This window comes from Amorphotheca resinae, assembly GCF_003019875.1.
Source record: "Amorphotheca resinae ATCC 22711 unplaced genomic scaffold M430scaffold_14, whole genome shotgun sequence".
NCBI lineage: Eukaryota > Fungi > Ascomycota > Leotiomycetes > Helotiales > Amorphothecaceae > Amorphotheca > Amorphotheca resinae.
In genome coordinates this window covers 835,524-851,616 of record NW_020194484.1, presented here as the reverse complement: position 1 = coordinate 851,616, position 16,093 = coordinate 835,524, and the positions used below count along the sequence as shown (strand labels likewise).

The window sequence follows — 16,093 nt, the reverse complement described above, 5'->3', positions numbered from 1 at the left end:
CTTACCTTATCTTACCTTATCTTACACACAGTACTAAGCCTACCTACCTAACCTACCTAACCTATTCACTCGGCAGTTGCAATTAGAGATGTCGAGAATAGATAAAAAAGGGCCCGTGTACGTGGCGCGCAGATGATGCGAGATATATATGGTGTGCAGAATGCGGGGTTGATTACCTAGTCTAGAACGGGAAGACCAGGGGCTGGGCCGTGTGTATGTTTGTTTTTATTGGATGACGAGTCTAGATGGTGAGTGCACGAGGCAGCACGAGGGGCTTTCAGGGGGGACAGGGGAAGGGGAAGGGGAGGTTGCCTCGTGAGCGGATTCCGGGTAAATAGGATTGATTATAGGGGGGGGGGGATGTTTGACTGACTTTTTATGGGCTTTTTCCTCGAGTCGCGTGTTGGAGGATATAGATAGGTGTCACTGATGTCTCGGATGGAGCGGTTCTTGTTCTCGTTCATGAAAGGAGGAGGTTTTCGGCCAAGAGATTGATGAATATGAGAAGAGAGCGCCGAGCGAGGTCGATTTAAATATCCTATCTATGGTAGGTACCTTACTTACCTATAGTCCTATACTACCGACGGGTGCTAATAATGCCAGAGACTATTTGTCGCCCTATGGCTCGGTTGTGAACGCCAAGTATTGTTCCGTACCTTAACTGACTGAGACATTCCCGTTCGGCATCGCACCCGAGTCGGGTATCATCAACTAGTGCATGACCACCGCGACGTGGTCATCCATATAGGGGCTGATATCCCCCAGAAAGCACGCCGCGAGGATACTGACCGACCCAAACGCGATGCTCGTATAGTAAACGTACTTGTAAGCGTGGGCAAAGGCCTCCTGTCCCGCAAGGACCACCATGTTATACGCCGTCTCGTTGCCCGCAATGCCCGGGATCGTGTGGAGCAACGGGAGGAGACTGCCCGACGTATACTCGATGGCGGCGCCAATATTACTCCCGTTGGTGATGTGGAGCTCGAGCGCCATGAGCTCGCCTATCATCTTGGTGGCGGCCGGGACGAACTTGTTGACGAAAACATTGTAGTAGACGCAGTATCCGATCGAACCCCCGATCACCCGGACAGCCAGAGTAAGAGCAGCAACGGTCGCGATAAGGTCGTCGGGGCAGATAATGGTGGTGATTATAGACGCGGGAACTACAATGCCGCCGATTCCAAGGCCGGCCACAACTAGAACACCCCAGAGCTGGTGAAGATTGAAACGAGTAGCACAAGCGAGAGCGCCGCATCCTATCTAACCATTCAGCAAGAGATCGATCCGAGTACCAAAAAGGTAAAATAGGCCTCACCGGCTGTCATGGTAACCGAGCTGATAATCATCAACTCCCTGTTTCTTCCCTTGAATACAGATAGGCACCACAAGACAATGACGGCACCAGCGAGGATAGAGAATCCTGTTGGAATCCCGCGGAGACCTACACCAATGGGATCGTGGCCATATACATTAAAGGCTTGAGTAGGCCAAAACATCAGGATGGAGAAGAAGTTGGCACCAGAGATGAACGTGATAATGAGCGTCAGAATGAGAATTCGGGGGGCTTGTTTCAGGCGGGATGGGAACATGGGGAACTTGGCACCATAAGCTTCCCAGAAGCAGAATGCAACAATGAGGGCGAAGCCTAGAATGAGAGGAGCAAGGACGTGGGCTGAAGACCATTTGTACTACCCATGGTCAGTACATAATCCATCAAAGGGTTGAGACGAGCCAACCTGATATCCACCCCATTGCATGCCAGCCATGAATAGAATCATCCCTGATATGCTAAGAAAGCCCCCCAAAAAGTCAATCTGGAGAATGATCTCCTTCGTTGATAGACCCTTGGAGTTGACACGCGGTGGTGGGAAGTAGAAGAACAACGTAAGGAGGAATCCAATAGCAGCCCAAACGCCACATATGAGGCCACAATAGCGCCATGTGGAGTGATAGGCGATGAGCTGAGCCCATAACACCGAGGGACAGTAGGGAAGAATGGTGAAGATTAAGACTGCGACATACTTCCCACGCTTTGCGGTGGGTGCAAGTTCGGATGTGGCAGCAAGGGCAGTAAGTTCGTTAATCCCCGCCCCAACCCCCGCAAGGGACATTCCGCCTTCACGATAAATCAGTTGAGGTCTTCTCCAATTAGTTGTAGACACTTACCAATGAAAACGTTCATTTTATGGGCTGTTGAGCAAACAATCATCCCGAGTATGATGAAGAACGCTCCCATCAATGCTACATATCGACGGCCGAGGAGATCAGAGAGTGATCCCACAAAAGGACATACGCCAGCTAGCGAGAGTAAATTGGCAAGTACAAACCAAATCCAGCTATACAGTAAAAGATTAGTCTCTCCCAGCGAGGATTTTGGGGAAAGGACTCATACCGGTCGACACCTCCAATATCTGAGTAAATATAAGGTGGAATAGAGCCTGATGCCCATCATCAGCCAACGAGAAACATCATCTTGAGAGGATGACCAACCAAAAAGATAAACAGGAATTTGAGATCCAGTCCAAAGGCAGGCCATGGCCACCAAGGACATCATGCGCCTGAAGGACATCTGTCAAGCTGGTCAGCGAAGAACTATGACTTGGAAAAGTCGGGTATACCTTAGGTTCAATATCATGATCCTCATCATCACCGTAGATTCTGAGACCATTCTTTTCATGATTATCTTCATGATCAAGGGGGCTCTCACTGGTCGTAGTCGTTTCATTGTATTTAGAACTGATACCCTTCTCGTCGACGACACCAACACCATTGCTGGCGGTCGCAGGGGACAAAACTTCATTCATGGTAGAGTATAACCTTATGGTGTCCGGAAAACAAGAAGGTTTTATGGCTACTTGGAACTGCCAGGGCTCCCGAGGAAACAAAGCGTCAAGACGAACAAAGCGTCATAAAGCCAAACATTCTCTGGGAAAGTGCTATGGAGCCCTCACCAAATTCTTTATCCAGAATCGAGGCATTTGAACGTTCGGGTTCTCCTTTATGTACACCATTACACGTGCAAAGCACCGCGGTTGGCGTTTTGTCCAGATCAAGCCCATTGCTCGTGCGTATCAAAAGTCCTCACACTAGGTTCGATCGAGAGTGCGTTTCCGAACAGTCGATCGCAATATACCAGGCAGTTGGTCAAGTTCAATGAAGCTTCTTGCAAAGGGCTGCAAGTCAGCCTATCAAGATCATCTGCCATGCGAATCGGCTGGAACGAAGCCTTTCCCCGCATTTATGCCGGCCCTAGACCTCCCGTTCCATGGAACACCCTACCTATAGACCCCGCAGATCGTTCGGGGAAGTGGGAAACAGCGAAAACCTGGGCCCCAACCATGAACCGCTCGAGCGGCTACGAGACCAAGGTGGACGCTATGCGCGATTTATATCGTAGGAAACCACAGGGTTCGTACTATCTCTGCGCTGAGGAATTACTCGACCGAGATCATGGCAAGATTCGAGCGCTGGCGCTGTCCTGACGTTGAAGCCTTGTGCAGATGGAAGTGTTGTTGCGCCCTAGCAGCGTCTCGTTTGGCTCAGATGATATGCCTCGCAGGCATCGTTAGGGAACGACACTGTAAATGAGACGGAGGCTGATTGTATGATGGTTGGGCAGTTCAAGGCTTGAAGGAATTTTGAAAGACTTGGGAGCAGATACGCATTGAGCAAGTTAGGTAGGTAGAGTATAGTCTTAGGGATTGAAGGATAATCATCAATACACCGGACTTAGGAAACCGAAATCAGAGGTCAATGCCGCAGCTTTTCCAGCCATTCTTCCACCAATCCCTCGATAGCCTTATGGGTCCTTGCAATCTGGCAATCGCTTTGATAATCTTCGGGCTGTTTTTGTTTTTAATCACTTCTCTTTCTCTCATACTTTCTCAAGCTATGACTGCCAGGTGTTGCTGACCGTCACAGCTGTCGCGCAAGTTGCTGGAACGGTATATGTGTGGTTTGGGTCTGCCTCCCAGGTGACGTCGCCGTTGCTCGCTACGTTGATGTATTTGTACTGGATTACAGTGCCAGCAGGAAACGACACTGTTCCCTCCCAAAGAGGGTTCGAAGAAGTGTAGCGCGAGCTTGATAGCGCATATGCGTCCGAAGTATCCCAGTTTCCAAGAATGGCTTGGTTACCTGCGATCTTAATGGTCTCCCCGTAGGTGGTTGTCACTGTTTCATCGAATGTCACAGCAACAGATGTGGCTGTCGAACAGGAAGACGCTGTGGTCGATGGATAACTGCCTGAGGTGGGAGTTTGGTTCAGGGGCCAGGTGCCGGTAGAAGCTGTGGAATAGGTGCCAATTGCAGATGTAGATGAGCACGTCGCTGGGAGGCTAGAAGCGGTTGGCTCTCCCCAAGAGTATGGAACAACACCTGCTCGACGAGCTGCCGCAGTTAAGAAAGCAGCATATGACCATGTCAGATCGTATGCGGAAAGCGGGCTGCCATCAGATCGGGAAAACTGCTCAGATAGCGATCCATTGGACTGTGCATATGTTGCGACAATGCTCATGTAGCCATCTGCGTAGGTCTTAACTGCGTTGTACAGAGTCGTATACGTCGAAGATGAAGAAGCATATGTGCCGACAGTGATTGACGTATCGAAGTCATTGAAGAATGCTAAGGATGTTGAAGTAACAGTGATATAACCCAGTTTGTCCCATGTGTAAAGCGCATCGTACAGTTGTTCAGCTGCGGCCAGAGTATTGAGATACCATGGATTGCCACCTTGATAAGAATCTTCTGGGTAACGGCCCACAGCGACGGCGGTTCCCTCGGGAATACCAGAGTTGAGGGCATAAATGGAACGGAACGAATCAGTGACGACTTTGTGATTCGCCAAGGCCCGATCAGAGCAGCTAGAAATGGTTAACGGGAGAGTTTGAAGAAACAAGATTGAACGTACGGCTGGAAAGTTGTTGCATCACATCCTGCATCAGGATCAAAGGTCTGAATGGAACCAAGGAGTGTGTTCGCATCTTTTCCAGTCCGGCCGTTATTCTCATTGATATTGGCCAGAATATAGCCTTGAGATGGACTCCAGAAACTTTGAAGGAAGCAAAGAACTTGAGGAGCTTGAGAATCACAATATGTACAGGATTTCCCGAGGAGGGAGGCGAGTGCACTTCCTTCCACAAGTGCACGGTGCTGTGCAGCAAGTGTGAAGAAACTTGACCCATCTACCTCCTCCCACAAATCAAAACCAGTGTTGTTCCTACAATATCAATCAGCGAATAGAAATCATTGATGAAGGCTATATCCCACCAATACTCCGCTACATAACTGAGGTCGTTCTGGATGATTGGCCACACAAGAGAACTTGCAGTAGACGAGTATCCATTGTTGATCAGCCATTTCGAGTATGCAACCAGTGCTGTAGCACGAAGAGCTGGACCATCTCTCTGTGGGCGACCCCAAGAGCCTGTAAAGGCTGTCTCATCAACGTTAAATTTTGGCTCGCCAAGCCCTCCGGTTGACAGTCCTCCTGAGGGGTTTGAAATAGTCTGGATGTAGGCCTGGGCATCAATGTAGTTCTCGATTTCCGTCTGGAGCGAGGAAGAGTAATTGCTGATGAAGGTATCGACAATGCACTTGAAAGTCAAGGCCGCATCACGGGACCACGTATAGAAATCTGGACAGTGTCAGAGGACTTTACGCATAACCATCGAGATGGAGGGCATAGGGGTAAGACAGTCTGGGTTCACACGATCCGGACTAGCAACCACAACCCCCGAACTTGCGCCTGCAACGCATTCTCCAGCAGACCCAATATTGCACAGCAAGTCAGCTAGTGCGATCGGGGTTTCCGTCTCAATGAATGAGTCCACAGAGCGTTTCAGGAGTTGGGCTTCACGTTCCTTGACGCCTCTGCCTCGCTCGGGAAGGCCAATGGCGGTCTGCAAAGCAAGACCACTGACCAATAGAAGAGATGTGAAGGAATGCATGGTGGAATAAACAACTGTTGACGTGAGACTGAAGTTGCTGAAGGGCACAAGTGACGAAGAGAGAGTGGACTGAAAGAGGTCCATGGCCGTTTTATATTGATATTGAGGTCCTGAGCTTTGACCCCGGACTCTGTACACTGTACTTCAGTATCTAGACTTTGGCTCCGGAGTATGGCCCCTGTGACTCCAGAGTATGGCCGATGTTGGCGTCGCTATGGGACTGCGATGCGCATCAAAGGTTATAAGACGACGACGCTGGACCAGGGTCGGGCAGCGCGGTGGCGAAAGCTTCTTTTCTGTACAAGGATTACCAAGGTCCGGGGTATGTCGACGGGCATAGACTACTCCCCAGAGACCACAGCCAGGGAGGAACGGGAGGAGGCTTTCGGTGTTGATAATTGATTGAGGTTGCAGCAGGAGAGATCTCTCGCTTGCCAGATAAAATTATAGATTCACGCATAGGGAAACCTCCTCCTACAGTACAGTGCCTACTGTAGAGTACTGTGATATGTAAAAGTACATATGATATGCAACATCGACAACAACATCAATATCCCGCATCATATCCGCATTCTCCGTGCTGAGTCCTCTACTCACCTTCCTGCTCAGGTCCTCCAGCCCCGCAGAAAGGGCACTACAGACTACAGAGGTACATCCCCCGTCCACTTATCGGTCCGCCCCGGGGGTTCTGCGCGATCCCAGGCTTGTCTCTGGCACATGCCTCTATTCAGCTGGCTTGTGAAGTTGATAATATGATGTATGTTATATCTTGGGATCTCGAGAGCCCTCGAGAGTCGACACATACCAAGCCGGGGTCGTCCAGGGTTGAACCACTTGAAGCTTTGCAGAAATTTCGGCATTTATGTAGAGTTCGCACCGAGAAACAACCGTTTCTTTTTTGTGAACTGCCCTCGGGCTTTGCATCATCTTCTCTCTTCTCTATGCCAGTCCATCCATGAAAGGCTGATCGAGGCTATGCAGGCAGCTACCCTCGGTCCGCTTCAACCCAATGCACCCCAGAGAGTAGCATCTCCCATGATATCACCCGGCACATATCAATGGAAGACGGTTCGGCGCCGAGGGAACTTCAGTTGGGAGAAGTATGGCACATAGGGTTACCCTGTTGTAGGCACAGCCAGAGAAGACTGAGAGAATTCCTCCATCTTGGCTCCATCTTCTTATACCACATATTCTAACGACAGCAAGGCAGAATGCATCTTAGGTGAGGTACTGCTGCCATGTCGGATATGTCCTTATGTATAATACAAAGAAATGTTTGCGAGAAAATAGGACCTTGGCAAGGAACTTGAAAACTCTGCAGATTGGCAACGTGTTAGCGTTGTCATATTCTCCTACTGTCTCCCAGTATTGAGTCGTAGCAAGCTACGAAACCGTATCATGAAAATGCCATTCGTATCTAACAATTGTATCAGACACATTTCCCCTTTAACAAATGTATTCCCTGACGACATGTCAATGGTGGGTGTCGCCAGGCCGGTGTATCCCTTTCTATCCTATATACTGTGCTCCGTCTCGTCTGAGCTCCCAGCTGTCTGTGATATTGTCGCTGTGGATCTTCGACTGGCACACGATGCGGTCTCGCAAGTCGATTCTCCCAAAATCGAAATGTAGGCAAGTTACGGTTTGTCTCGAACCTCATGGACCAATGGCCCCGGTCGGCAAAGAAGTGGAATGTAACGCCTTTTAAGTACACTCAGTCCACCGAGTTCAAGCCCGTGAAGGCGAACTCAGGCTTCCCAAGGACCAATTGCTCTGAGATTTGTCGATCGGATGATTGACACCATGTTGGCCCGTAAAGGCTGATGGCTCCATAGACATCGAACTGCCTCAGCAATCAACCTTACAACGCAGCTGCAAGCAGTTGGTTGAAGGGATCGCTGGGCACAAATCTGTTGTTGTGAGAAAAGAAAAAGTTTGGAGCCTTCGAAGGAAATAAATACTTTATTCCCCAGCACATTCGCTTAGCATACGCTAGTCTTAATCGGCTCTAGCCGTTTTCCACTCTTGACAAACTGACCTCACGCAGCGCGAGTCCCAGGCTTCTTGATTCCAGAGCACCTCCATCTTCAAGATCCAAGACAGACAGTTTTCCAACATGGCGGACACAATATCCATCGAAGAGACGAATCGGATACGGGTGTCCCTTGGTATGAAGCCGCTACCTGTCCCAGGAGCAGCTGCCACCGGTCCCGTTTTCAAGGAAGCGTCATCCACCCCCGCGGAAGATGAAGGCAGTACGCTCGAGTCAAGGCAGGCCGAAAGCTACGAGAATTACCGCAAGCTTCAAGAGGCCGAGAAAGCCAAGCAAAAACGCGAAGCAAAGGCTGAAGCTATCAAGAAGGCACGAGATGCAGCGAAACGATTTGCGAAGCTTGAAGGCAAAGGTCTCGGAGATGCAGACGATGACGCGGATCTAGATACGAGAAGCTGGTTGATAAAACAGAAAAAGAGGCAAAAGGAGATTGAAAAGGCCAGGAAGCTAGAGAAAGAGCTGGCTGAGGCCGAAGCGGCGGCCGAGTACACTGCAGCCGACCTTGCTGGTGTGAAAGTTGGACACGAACTAGATAACTTCCAGGAAGGCGAAGAACAAGTTTTGACTCTCAAGGACACAACTATCGACCAAAATGAAGAGGAAGGTGATGAGTTGGAGAATTTAGAACTCCGCGAAAGAGAACGCCTCAATGAGAAGTTAGAACTCAAGAAGAAGAAGCCTGTGTACAATCCGAACGATATCGATGAGACTGGCGAGAAAAGTATCTTGGCGCATTATGATGAGGAGATTGAAGGAAAAAAGGCCAAGAAATTCACGCTTGATGGCAAAGGAAGCACGGCTGAAGCGGATGCTGCGAATGGATATGTGTCACAAGCAAAACCGAAAGCAATAAGCCTGGATATTCTGAGTAAGTATCTCTTAATCCCCAACTCCGCGTTTCTGTTAGTGCTATTTCTAACTGGCGATCCAGAAGACGAGCCAATGTCCGATTATTTGGATATTTCAGAAATCAAAATCAAGAAGCCGAAGAAGAAGAAGGCTAAATCAACCCGCCAGAAGGTCGTGGATGAAGATGATATCTTTCCATCGGTTGAAACTGCAGATACACCCGTTGAGAATGGAAACTCAATGGACATCGACCAGCCTGCCGGAGCTTCGAAGAAGCGATCATTCCAAGACATGTCATTCGTCGATGACGATGAGTTGGCAGCTTCGCTCGCCGCACAGAGACGAAACGCTCTTAAGAAACGCCAGAAATTGCGTCCAGAGGAGGTAGCGCAACAATTGCGAGAAGAGGCCTCGGCCCCTCCTGCGGAAAACGAAGCAGAGGAGCCAGCCGGTTTAGTGATCGATGACACATCAGAATTTGTTGCAAATATACAGAAACCATCTGCGCCAGAGAGGAAAAGAAGATCTACTTCCCGACAGGCCGAACATGCAACTGCAATGGAAGCAGAGTCGGACGAGGAAGGTGATGTCAACATGGATCGATCCTATGCAGACATCGAAGATGAAGAAGATCGTAAAGCCCGAATCAAACGAGAAGAATCTGCGCATCCAGATGTGACAAACAATGGTCTTGAGGAAGAGGCAACTCTTGATAAGGGCCTTGGATCAACTCTGAAACTTCTGAGGGAGAGAGGCATACTCAAGACCGAGAATTCTGAAGATCTTAATGAGCAGTTTAGGAGAAAGCAGTTGTTCCTCGCCGAGAAGCAACGTTACGAGGCTGAGGCAGAACGTAAAGCTCGAATGCAGAGAGAACGGGATCGTGCCAGCGGCCGTCTGGACCGAATGTCCGCTCGAGAGAAAGAAGAGTATGCCAGGTCGCAAAACAACTATCGTGATCAACAAGAATCCCGTCTGCTTGCGGAGCATTTCAACAAAGAATACAAGCCGAATGTGACATTGAAGTACATTGACGATTTTGGCCGAAGCATGAACCAGAAGGAGGCGTTCAAGCATCTATCACATCAATTCCATGGCAAAGGCAGTGGAAAGCAGAAGACAGAGAAGATGCTGAAGAAGATCGAGGACGAGAAGCGTCAACTGGCTCAGAGCTCCCTGGACGGCAGTCAGATGGGTGGCATGAGCGGAGCTACTGCGCAACAACTCAAGAAGCAGAAACAGGCCGGTGTGAGATTGGCATGATTACTGGGAAGACGAACTGGGCGTACGATGGATTTGATAAGACTAGAAAAGGTGCAACCTCCTTACATTGTTGTACTTATAATTACTCAATGCTGACAAAGTTATGAGAAGAGAGGCGTCCAAGAATTCGCGAGACCAAGGAGCCTAGGTATTTAGACATCGTGAGTGATACCTATACTCCATTTCTACTAACCTACCCATTTACATGGTAGGTAAGTAAGCAGGCCTTCCCTTTCCTCTGTCATGGGTCACTGTCATTTCCCACCTGCTGAATTTGATCGACGACCATGCGATCAGAGGCAGCTGTTGAAGTCCTTGCCTCTGCCTCCCAATCATTTCACTCCCAACCCAAAGAGTCTTTCACACTTGACTTGTCCCTTTCTCTCATACTGTATTTGTCATCTCCAGTCTTCTCGCAAAGTTGGTTGCAAGACTGCACAAGTATGATTGGAGCACACCTGCCCCGGAGTCAACTCCAACAATTTTTATAGCTGAGAGTTTGGTTCGCCATCAGACGCTCACCAGAATTTCTCGGTCAGATTGTTAGGAGTTGATAATACCGAATGTCTTACAAGGTAGAATGCTCGCTACTTATTCTATTATATACACATATATATATATACATGACTAAAGGGGCCTTCGCAATTTCGACCCTAAAAGGGTGTCTTACGTATCTTCTTGTCTAAGTACAACCTTGGTTTCACATGGGACAGCCAAGTAGGATAGTTTCAGTACATATTTTACGAGCCCAGACCGGAAAGAGCTGTACTAGGCATGTGATTAGTTTCGGTATGCCTTTTACGTGGTTTCAATCTCCATGGATGAATACACACACACACACACACACACACACACACACACATATATATATATATATACATATATATTCCCTCAAACTGTTTGCTTTTTGTGTCACATCATCCCTACACGCTGGAACTTCGGGTACGGCAGAATGGTTATTCGGCCTCTGGTTATTCGATCGTTCGGCAGACCCTTGCTTTCGATTACACACAGCATACATCAGGTGAACGTTCTCCTTACCAGTCATAGTACAAGTCTGTATACCTTTGAAGTCGCGCCTGATGTTTCTTTCAAACTTAATCAATTCGGCAAGGCACCGATTACTAACGTCTTGAGCAAGTATGGTGTGAAGGACTTGAGATAATATATATTACCATAAAATCTTTGTTTCAGACGTTATTGGTCTCGGACCTCCTATAGAGCCTACTGAATGTCATTTAACTAAATGGCTTTTTTCTTTTATGGTTCATCAGAACTCAGGTCTAGTGCGGCCTGCATCATCCAAATGTGTTCCATAGCCAGCAGTATTATGATTCTACTGTGATAGTCGGTTATTAAGAAGGAGAAAGTAACTCTGAATCATACCGGGCAATAACGCTCTTTCTCAAATCTCGCATGAAGCTGTTGGACTATTTATACGACACACGAAACCTACAATTTTGCAAAACCAAACTTCTAAACTTCAAATCAATCCACCATGGCAAACTCAGGATACGTTCACGTATACGTACCACAGAAGATCACCCCGGATGAGTTTCAAATAGGCATGATGCTTCCCTTCACCTACACAAACGAGCAAATCGCAGCAGCAGTCATCGACCACGTTATGAGGAGAGGCGAAGATCAAACACCAAAGCAGAAGCAAGGTATCAAGCGCTTCAAAGATAACGGTTCCTGGAACTTAGGAGCTGGACGAGACAACCTTACAGACTTGAAGAAGTTCTTTGACATCTTCAACGATGTCTTCTTCAATGGTCTTTTGACGGGGTTCTGTCGACTTGAATTCAAATCAGACTATTGGATGACTAGACATGCAACAGCGGGAACAGATGGCTTCTGTGAAATGATATATCCAGGATATCAATCCGACAGAAGAATTAGGAACAAAGACCCTGTCGTACTCATCGCCCTAAACAGCTCGATTGATGAGCCGCGTCCAGCTAATTATATGACAAGATGCTTAGATAATCTGGCGCACGAGATGCTCCACGCCATCTTTCTTATATACGCCCGCCCAAGCAAGTCTGACCCCGGACACCCTCTTGCATGGCACGCAGCAGCTTACGCCATCAAGCAAAGAACGAAGACCCGCAACGTGGCAGATCCCCTCTTGGGGCTAGATCTGCACTTCAAGAGGCATCTGTGTATGGCTAGTGACGTTCAAGATGAAGGAGCGAATATACCTAGTGCTTCAGAACTCCGCAGGGTAGGGCTGAATATCAAAATTATCCTGGCGCATTTGTACAATTTTCGTTCTTGGAGGTCTGTCGAAACAGGACCGAAAAAGTATTTCAAAAGAAACACGTGCATTAGAAGCCACTGGACTTTCGACAGCTAGGAGGAGAACTATTGACGTGCTTTTTTTGGGGGGGGGGGGGGTGGGGGCGAGAGGGCCCAGAGGGGAGGGGGGTAAGGGTTGGTTCTTCAACCTTGGTAAACAGTTGAGTTCTTCAATCTTGGTACACAGTTGATTTCATCAAAAGCTACGGATCTTGCGATGTGGTAATAAAGCCATGTACTAGTCCCCTTTAGTAGTGGTTGAGGCACGAGTCCGTTACCACCTCCTGCGATAGCCGGGCAACATCAATTCAACCATGGGTTCAATCTTTCAACCTTTATATATGAGACACCTTGTTCGCAAAAGTAAGTTATTTCTTTCAGATCGTCGTAGTTAGAGGCAAAGCTGCCTGCTTGCAACTGCCGATAGTTGTGAACATGCGGTCAATCTATTGTCATCTTGCCTTCTTCCCACTGTTCTTGGAGCCCATACTCTCAACCCCTACTGAAGCCCAATATTTTCCACCTGTATCTCAAGGAGTGGTGACTTTACAATCAAAGTTCCACGAAGGCATTACAATTTCATACAAGGAAGTCCGTACTTATCTTTTTCGTTGCTCCTGGTGATTCTCCGAACTTCGTCCAGGGCTTCTGACCAACCCCGATCTTTCATGTAGCCCGGAATCTGTGAGACGACCCCTGGGGTGAAGTCTTATTCAGGTTATGTTCATCTGCCCGCTGGATTTCTTCAGGCTGATTGGGAGGATTCGCAAGATTACCCGATCAATACGTAAGATCCACGAACCAGCCGTCTGAACGAGTTATGCTGACACGGGTAGCTTTTTCTGGTTCTTCGAGTCTCGGAAGGATCCAGCAAATGCTCCTCTCTCTATATGGCTAAATGGCGGCCCTGGAGGCTCATCTATGATGGGTCTTCTGCAGGAGAATGGGCCCTGCTTCGTCGGGAGTGATTCCAACTCCACATACCTGAATCCGTATTCATGGAACAACGAAGTCAACATGCTCTACATTGACCAGCCAGTCCAAGCCGGCTTCTCGTATGACGTGGCCACCAAGTGTACTGTTAATCTAATCAGTGAAGATGATTTCAGGCCTCAAACTCAGGTGGGAGACTTCTCCCAAGGTGTGCCTATCCAGAACACCACCTTCCTTATCGGCACGATGGGAAGCCAGTCGAAGAGGAGCACTGCAAATACGACAGCTCATGCAGCACACGCAATTTGGCATTTTGCACAGACATGGTTCGAGGAATTCCCGTTCTACAAGCCGAATGACGAAAAAATAAATATCTGGACTGAAAGCTACGGAGGGAGGTACGGGCCAGGCTTCGCATCTTTCTTTGAAGAACAGAATGAGAAGATTGCAAACGGTGCTATCGCTGGTCCTGGTGCCCATTATCTTCACCTCGATACACTTGGGATCATTAATGGGTGTATTGATAGAGTATGCTTAGCGATGGGCTACGCCGACATGGCATATAATGTGAGTTCTACCTCATATGCGATCGGATGATCCTAATGTCTGCAGAACACGTACGGCATTCAAGCCTACAGCGAGAGTATGTACCAAAAGACAGTGGAGAACTACACGGCTCCGGGAGGATGCCAAGACAAGCTCCTAAAATGCCGCGAACTGGCTGCTGAACGAGATCCCAAGAATCTTGGTGGCGACGAGGAAGTCAATGCTATATGCTTAGAAGTAAGAGACTGTTATAACGCGATATTGACGAACCCCTATCTAGATACAAACAACGTATGGATGTTCTTCCCGAGAGCGCCTCGGCTATAACGACTGACTGTGATAGTATGGATGGTATGATATCGCCCATCCGAGAGCCGACCCGACTCCCGAACCATATTTGCGTGGCTTCTTGAACCAGCATTGGGTTCAGAGTGCTCTTGGCGTGCCAGTAAACTATACAGCTAGTTCTCAAGCTGTCAGCGGTGCCTTCTCCGACACTAGTGACTTCTCACGCTCCGATTCTCTCGAGCAAATCACCTATCTGTTGGAGAAGGGTGTTAAAGTTTCCTTGGTGTATGGAGACCGGGATTTTGCTTGCAATTGGATCGCTGGAGAACGAACCTCACTTGCGATCGAGTATTCAGGAAGTGCTGAATTTCGCGGGGCCGGATATATGCCAATCATCACCAATTCCACTTATATTGGTGGGCAGGTCCGTCAATACGGGAATCTCTCGTTCTCAAGAGTCTACCAAGCTGGACATGAAGGTATGAGCTTCCCTCAGCTTGAAGACCCTAGAAATGACACTGACCGTGCAAAAGTTCCTTGGTATCAGCCGGAAACTGCTTATGAGTTGTTCATGAGAGCCCTGTTCAACAAGGACATGGCTACAGGTCTGTTGCCCATACGGGATGACTACCAGACCGTTGGTCCGGCCTCAACTTGGCACATCAAGAACGAAATTCCTGAGCGGCCAGAGCCGGTTTGTTATATCTTGGCACCCAGTACCTGCACTAAAGAGCAATATGATACAGTTATTAATGGAACGGCGATAATTGAAAATTACATAGTGGTCGGTGCCACGGAGTAAGATACGAAAATTGGATATGGCCAGAAGATGTTTGGCGGAGATAGATAAGATTTAGATCTCGCTATTCTTCGGCTTTCGCCAGTTAAAAAGGGATGTTTCTGCTCGTAGAGAGCCAACTGGCCCGGACATAGTAAAGAAACCCCATTGAGATCATGAATGCTAGAGAGAAATATTATGAATGACTGACCATGTCCCTAAACCACACAACAAATTGGTTTTACAGATAGATAGATATACATGTACCCTGATCATACAAAGTTTGAGATCTATAACAAGACCTTGCCTTTCTTCGCCGGCTGCTCCTGCATGAACCCACCCGCAGAACTTCCCTCCGACTCCTCCCCGATCTCTATATCAGCTCCTTTTTGCAAGTCCTCGTCATACTTCCTAACCTGCTCCTCGATCTGCTGCTTCGTAGCCACGTTCCCATCCGAGCCAAGAAGCACCTCCTCCCGCGGCGGCAGTCCCAGAGCCTCTCTCTGTTTTCTAAACCTCTCCTTCACCTTCTCCGTCTGCATGATCCTCCACCTCAACTTCCAGCCACCCATTCCCAACTCCTTAATCCTGCCGGCCTTCTCGCCCAACAAATACTCATCCAGGCCACCGCACTTATCCAGGGTGCGCAGCACTCTGGTCGTGACCCTGATGCGCACAAAGCCATTCAAGCTATCGCTCCACAACCGCCGCAGGTGCACGTTCGGCCGCCAGTACCGCCGCGTCTTGATCTCGTTCTTCTCCGACACCATGTTCCCGAACCGGATCTTCTGCCGCCCGTACAGCCCGAAGTTCGACTGCTTGTAGATGGTCGACGGCCCGTACGGGTACGCCGGGATCGCGCTGTGCTCTGCTTCGAGCCGCTTCATGCTGGACTTCGCGAGCGTGCGCGCCGTGCTGCTGAAGCTGCGCAGCTGCGTGAGCGAGGGGAGGGGAGTCGTTGGGAGGAGAGGAGGCATCGTGGTGCGTGGGCGGCGGGCGCCGATTGAGAGCCGGGAGGGCGTCAATGGGGTTTGGATTGTGTCGAGGGTGAGCCGGGGGTCGTTTTGGAAGGCCCGGTAATTGGTGATTCTCGTGTGGGAGTGTGCTGGATGGCCTCTTGTAGCTGGCCCTGAT

At 48.9% G+C, this 16,093-nt stretch overlaps 6 protein-coding genes across 6 annotated transcripts; 3 read left to right on the top strand and 3 right to left on the bottom strand.

Moving 5' to 3' along the window:
• Window positions 1–711: 711 nt before the first annotated feature.
• Window positions 712–2,804, bottom strand: M430DRAFT_110712 (hypothetical protein; the record flags this gene model as incomplete). Its single annotated transcript, XM_024861382.1, has 7 exons — window positions 712–1,256; window positions 1,316–1,688; window positions 1,737–2,116; window positions 2,167–2,336; window positions 2,393–2,438; window positions 2,491–2,569; window positions 2,619–2,804. 7 exons carry the CDS (start codon window positions 2,802–2,804, stop codon window positions 712–714), a joined length of 1,779 nt encoding a protein of 592 aa, XP_024716815.1.
• An 842-nt stretch (window positions 2,805–3,646) lies between these two features.
• M430DRAFT_148360 (carbohydrate-binding module family 20 protein) lies at window positions 3,647–6,278 on the bottom strand. Its single transcript, XM_024863119.1, has 4 exons — window positions 5,696–6,278; window positions 5,269–5,635; window positions 4,910–5,218; window positions 3,647–4,862 (listed from the first exon to the last, which is right to left on the bottom strand). Exons 1-4 carry the CDS (start codon window positions 6,030–6,032, stop codon window positions 3,890–3,892), a joined length of 1,986 nt encoding a protein of 661 aa, XP_024716814.1. The 5' UTR covers window positions 6,033–6,278; the 3' UTR covers window positions 3,647–3,889.
• A 1,748-nt stretch (window positions 6,279–8,026) lies between these two features.
• M430DRAFT_148358 (hypothetical protein) lies at window positions 8,027–10,226 on the top strand. The gene is made up of 2 exons (XM_024863117.1): window positions 8,027–8,869; window positions 8,933–10,226. The coding sequence occupies exons 1-2, from the start codon at window positions 8,065–8,067 to the stop codon at window positions 10,111–10,113; spliced, it is 1,986 nt and encodes a 661-aa protein (XP_024716813.1). The 5' UTR covers window positions 8,027–8,064; the 3' UTR covers window positions 10,114–10,226.
• Window positions 10,227–11,178: 952 nt separating this feature from the next.
• Window positions 11,179–12,523, top strand: M430DRAFT_193629 (hypothetical protein). Its single transcript, XM_024864059.1, has one exon. The coding sequence runs from the start codon at window positions 11,612–11,614 to the stop codon at window positions 12,470–12,472; it is 861 nt and encodes a 286-aa protein (XP_024716812.1). The 5' UTR covers window positions 11,179–11,611; the 3' UTR covers window positions 12,473–12,523.
• Window positions 12,524–12,849: 326 nt separating this feature from the next.
• Window positions 12,850–15,098, top strand: M430DRAFT_271993 (hypothetical protein; the record flags this gene model as incomplete). Its single annotated transcript, XM_024865550.1, has 6 exons — window positions 12,850–13,005; window positions 13,089–13,201; window positions 13,251–13,914; window positions 13,960–14,184; window positions 14,237–14,660; window positions 14,715–15,098. The coding sequence occupies 6 exons, from the start codon at window positions 12,850–12,852 to the stop codon at window positions 14,981–14,983; spliced, it is 1,851 nt and encodes a 616-aa protein (XP_024716811.1). The 3' UTR covers window positions 14,984–15,098.
• Window positions 15,099–15,303: 205 nt separating this feature from the next.
• Window positions 15,304–15,936, bottom strand: M430DRAFT_73591 (hypothetical protein; the record flags this gene model as incomplete). The annotated part of the gene is made up of 1 exon (XM_024869536.1): window positions 15,304–15,936. A coding segment is annotated over one exon (633 nt), but the record flags the coding sequence as incomplete, so codon positions are not given.
• Window positions 15,937–16,093: the final 157 nt, after the last annotated feature.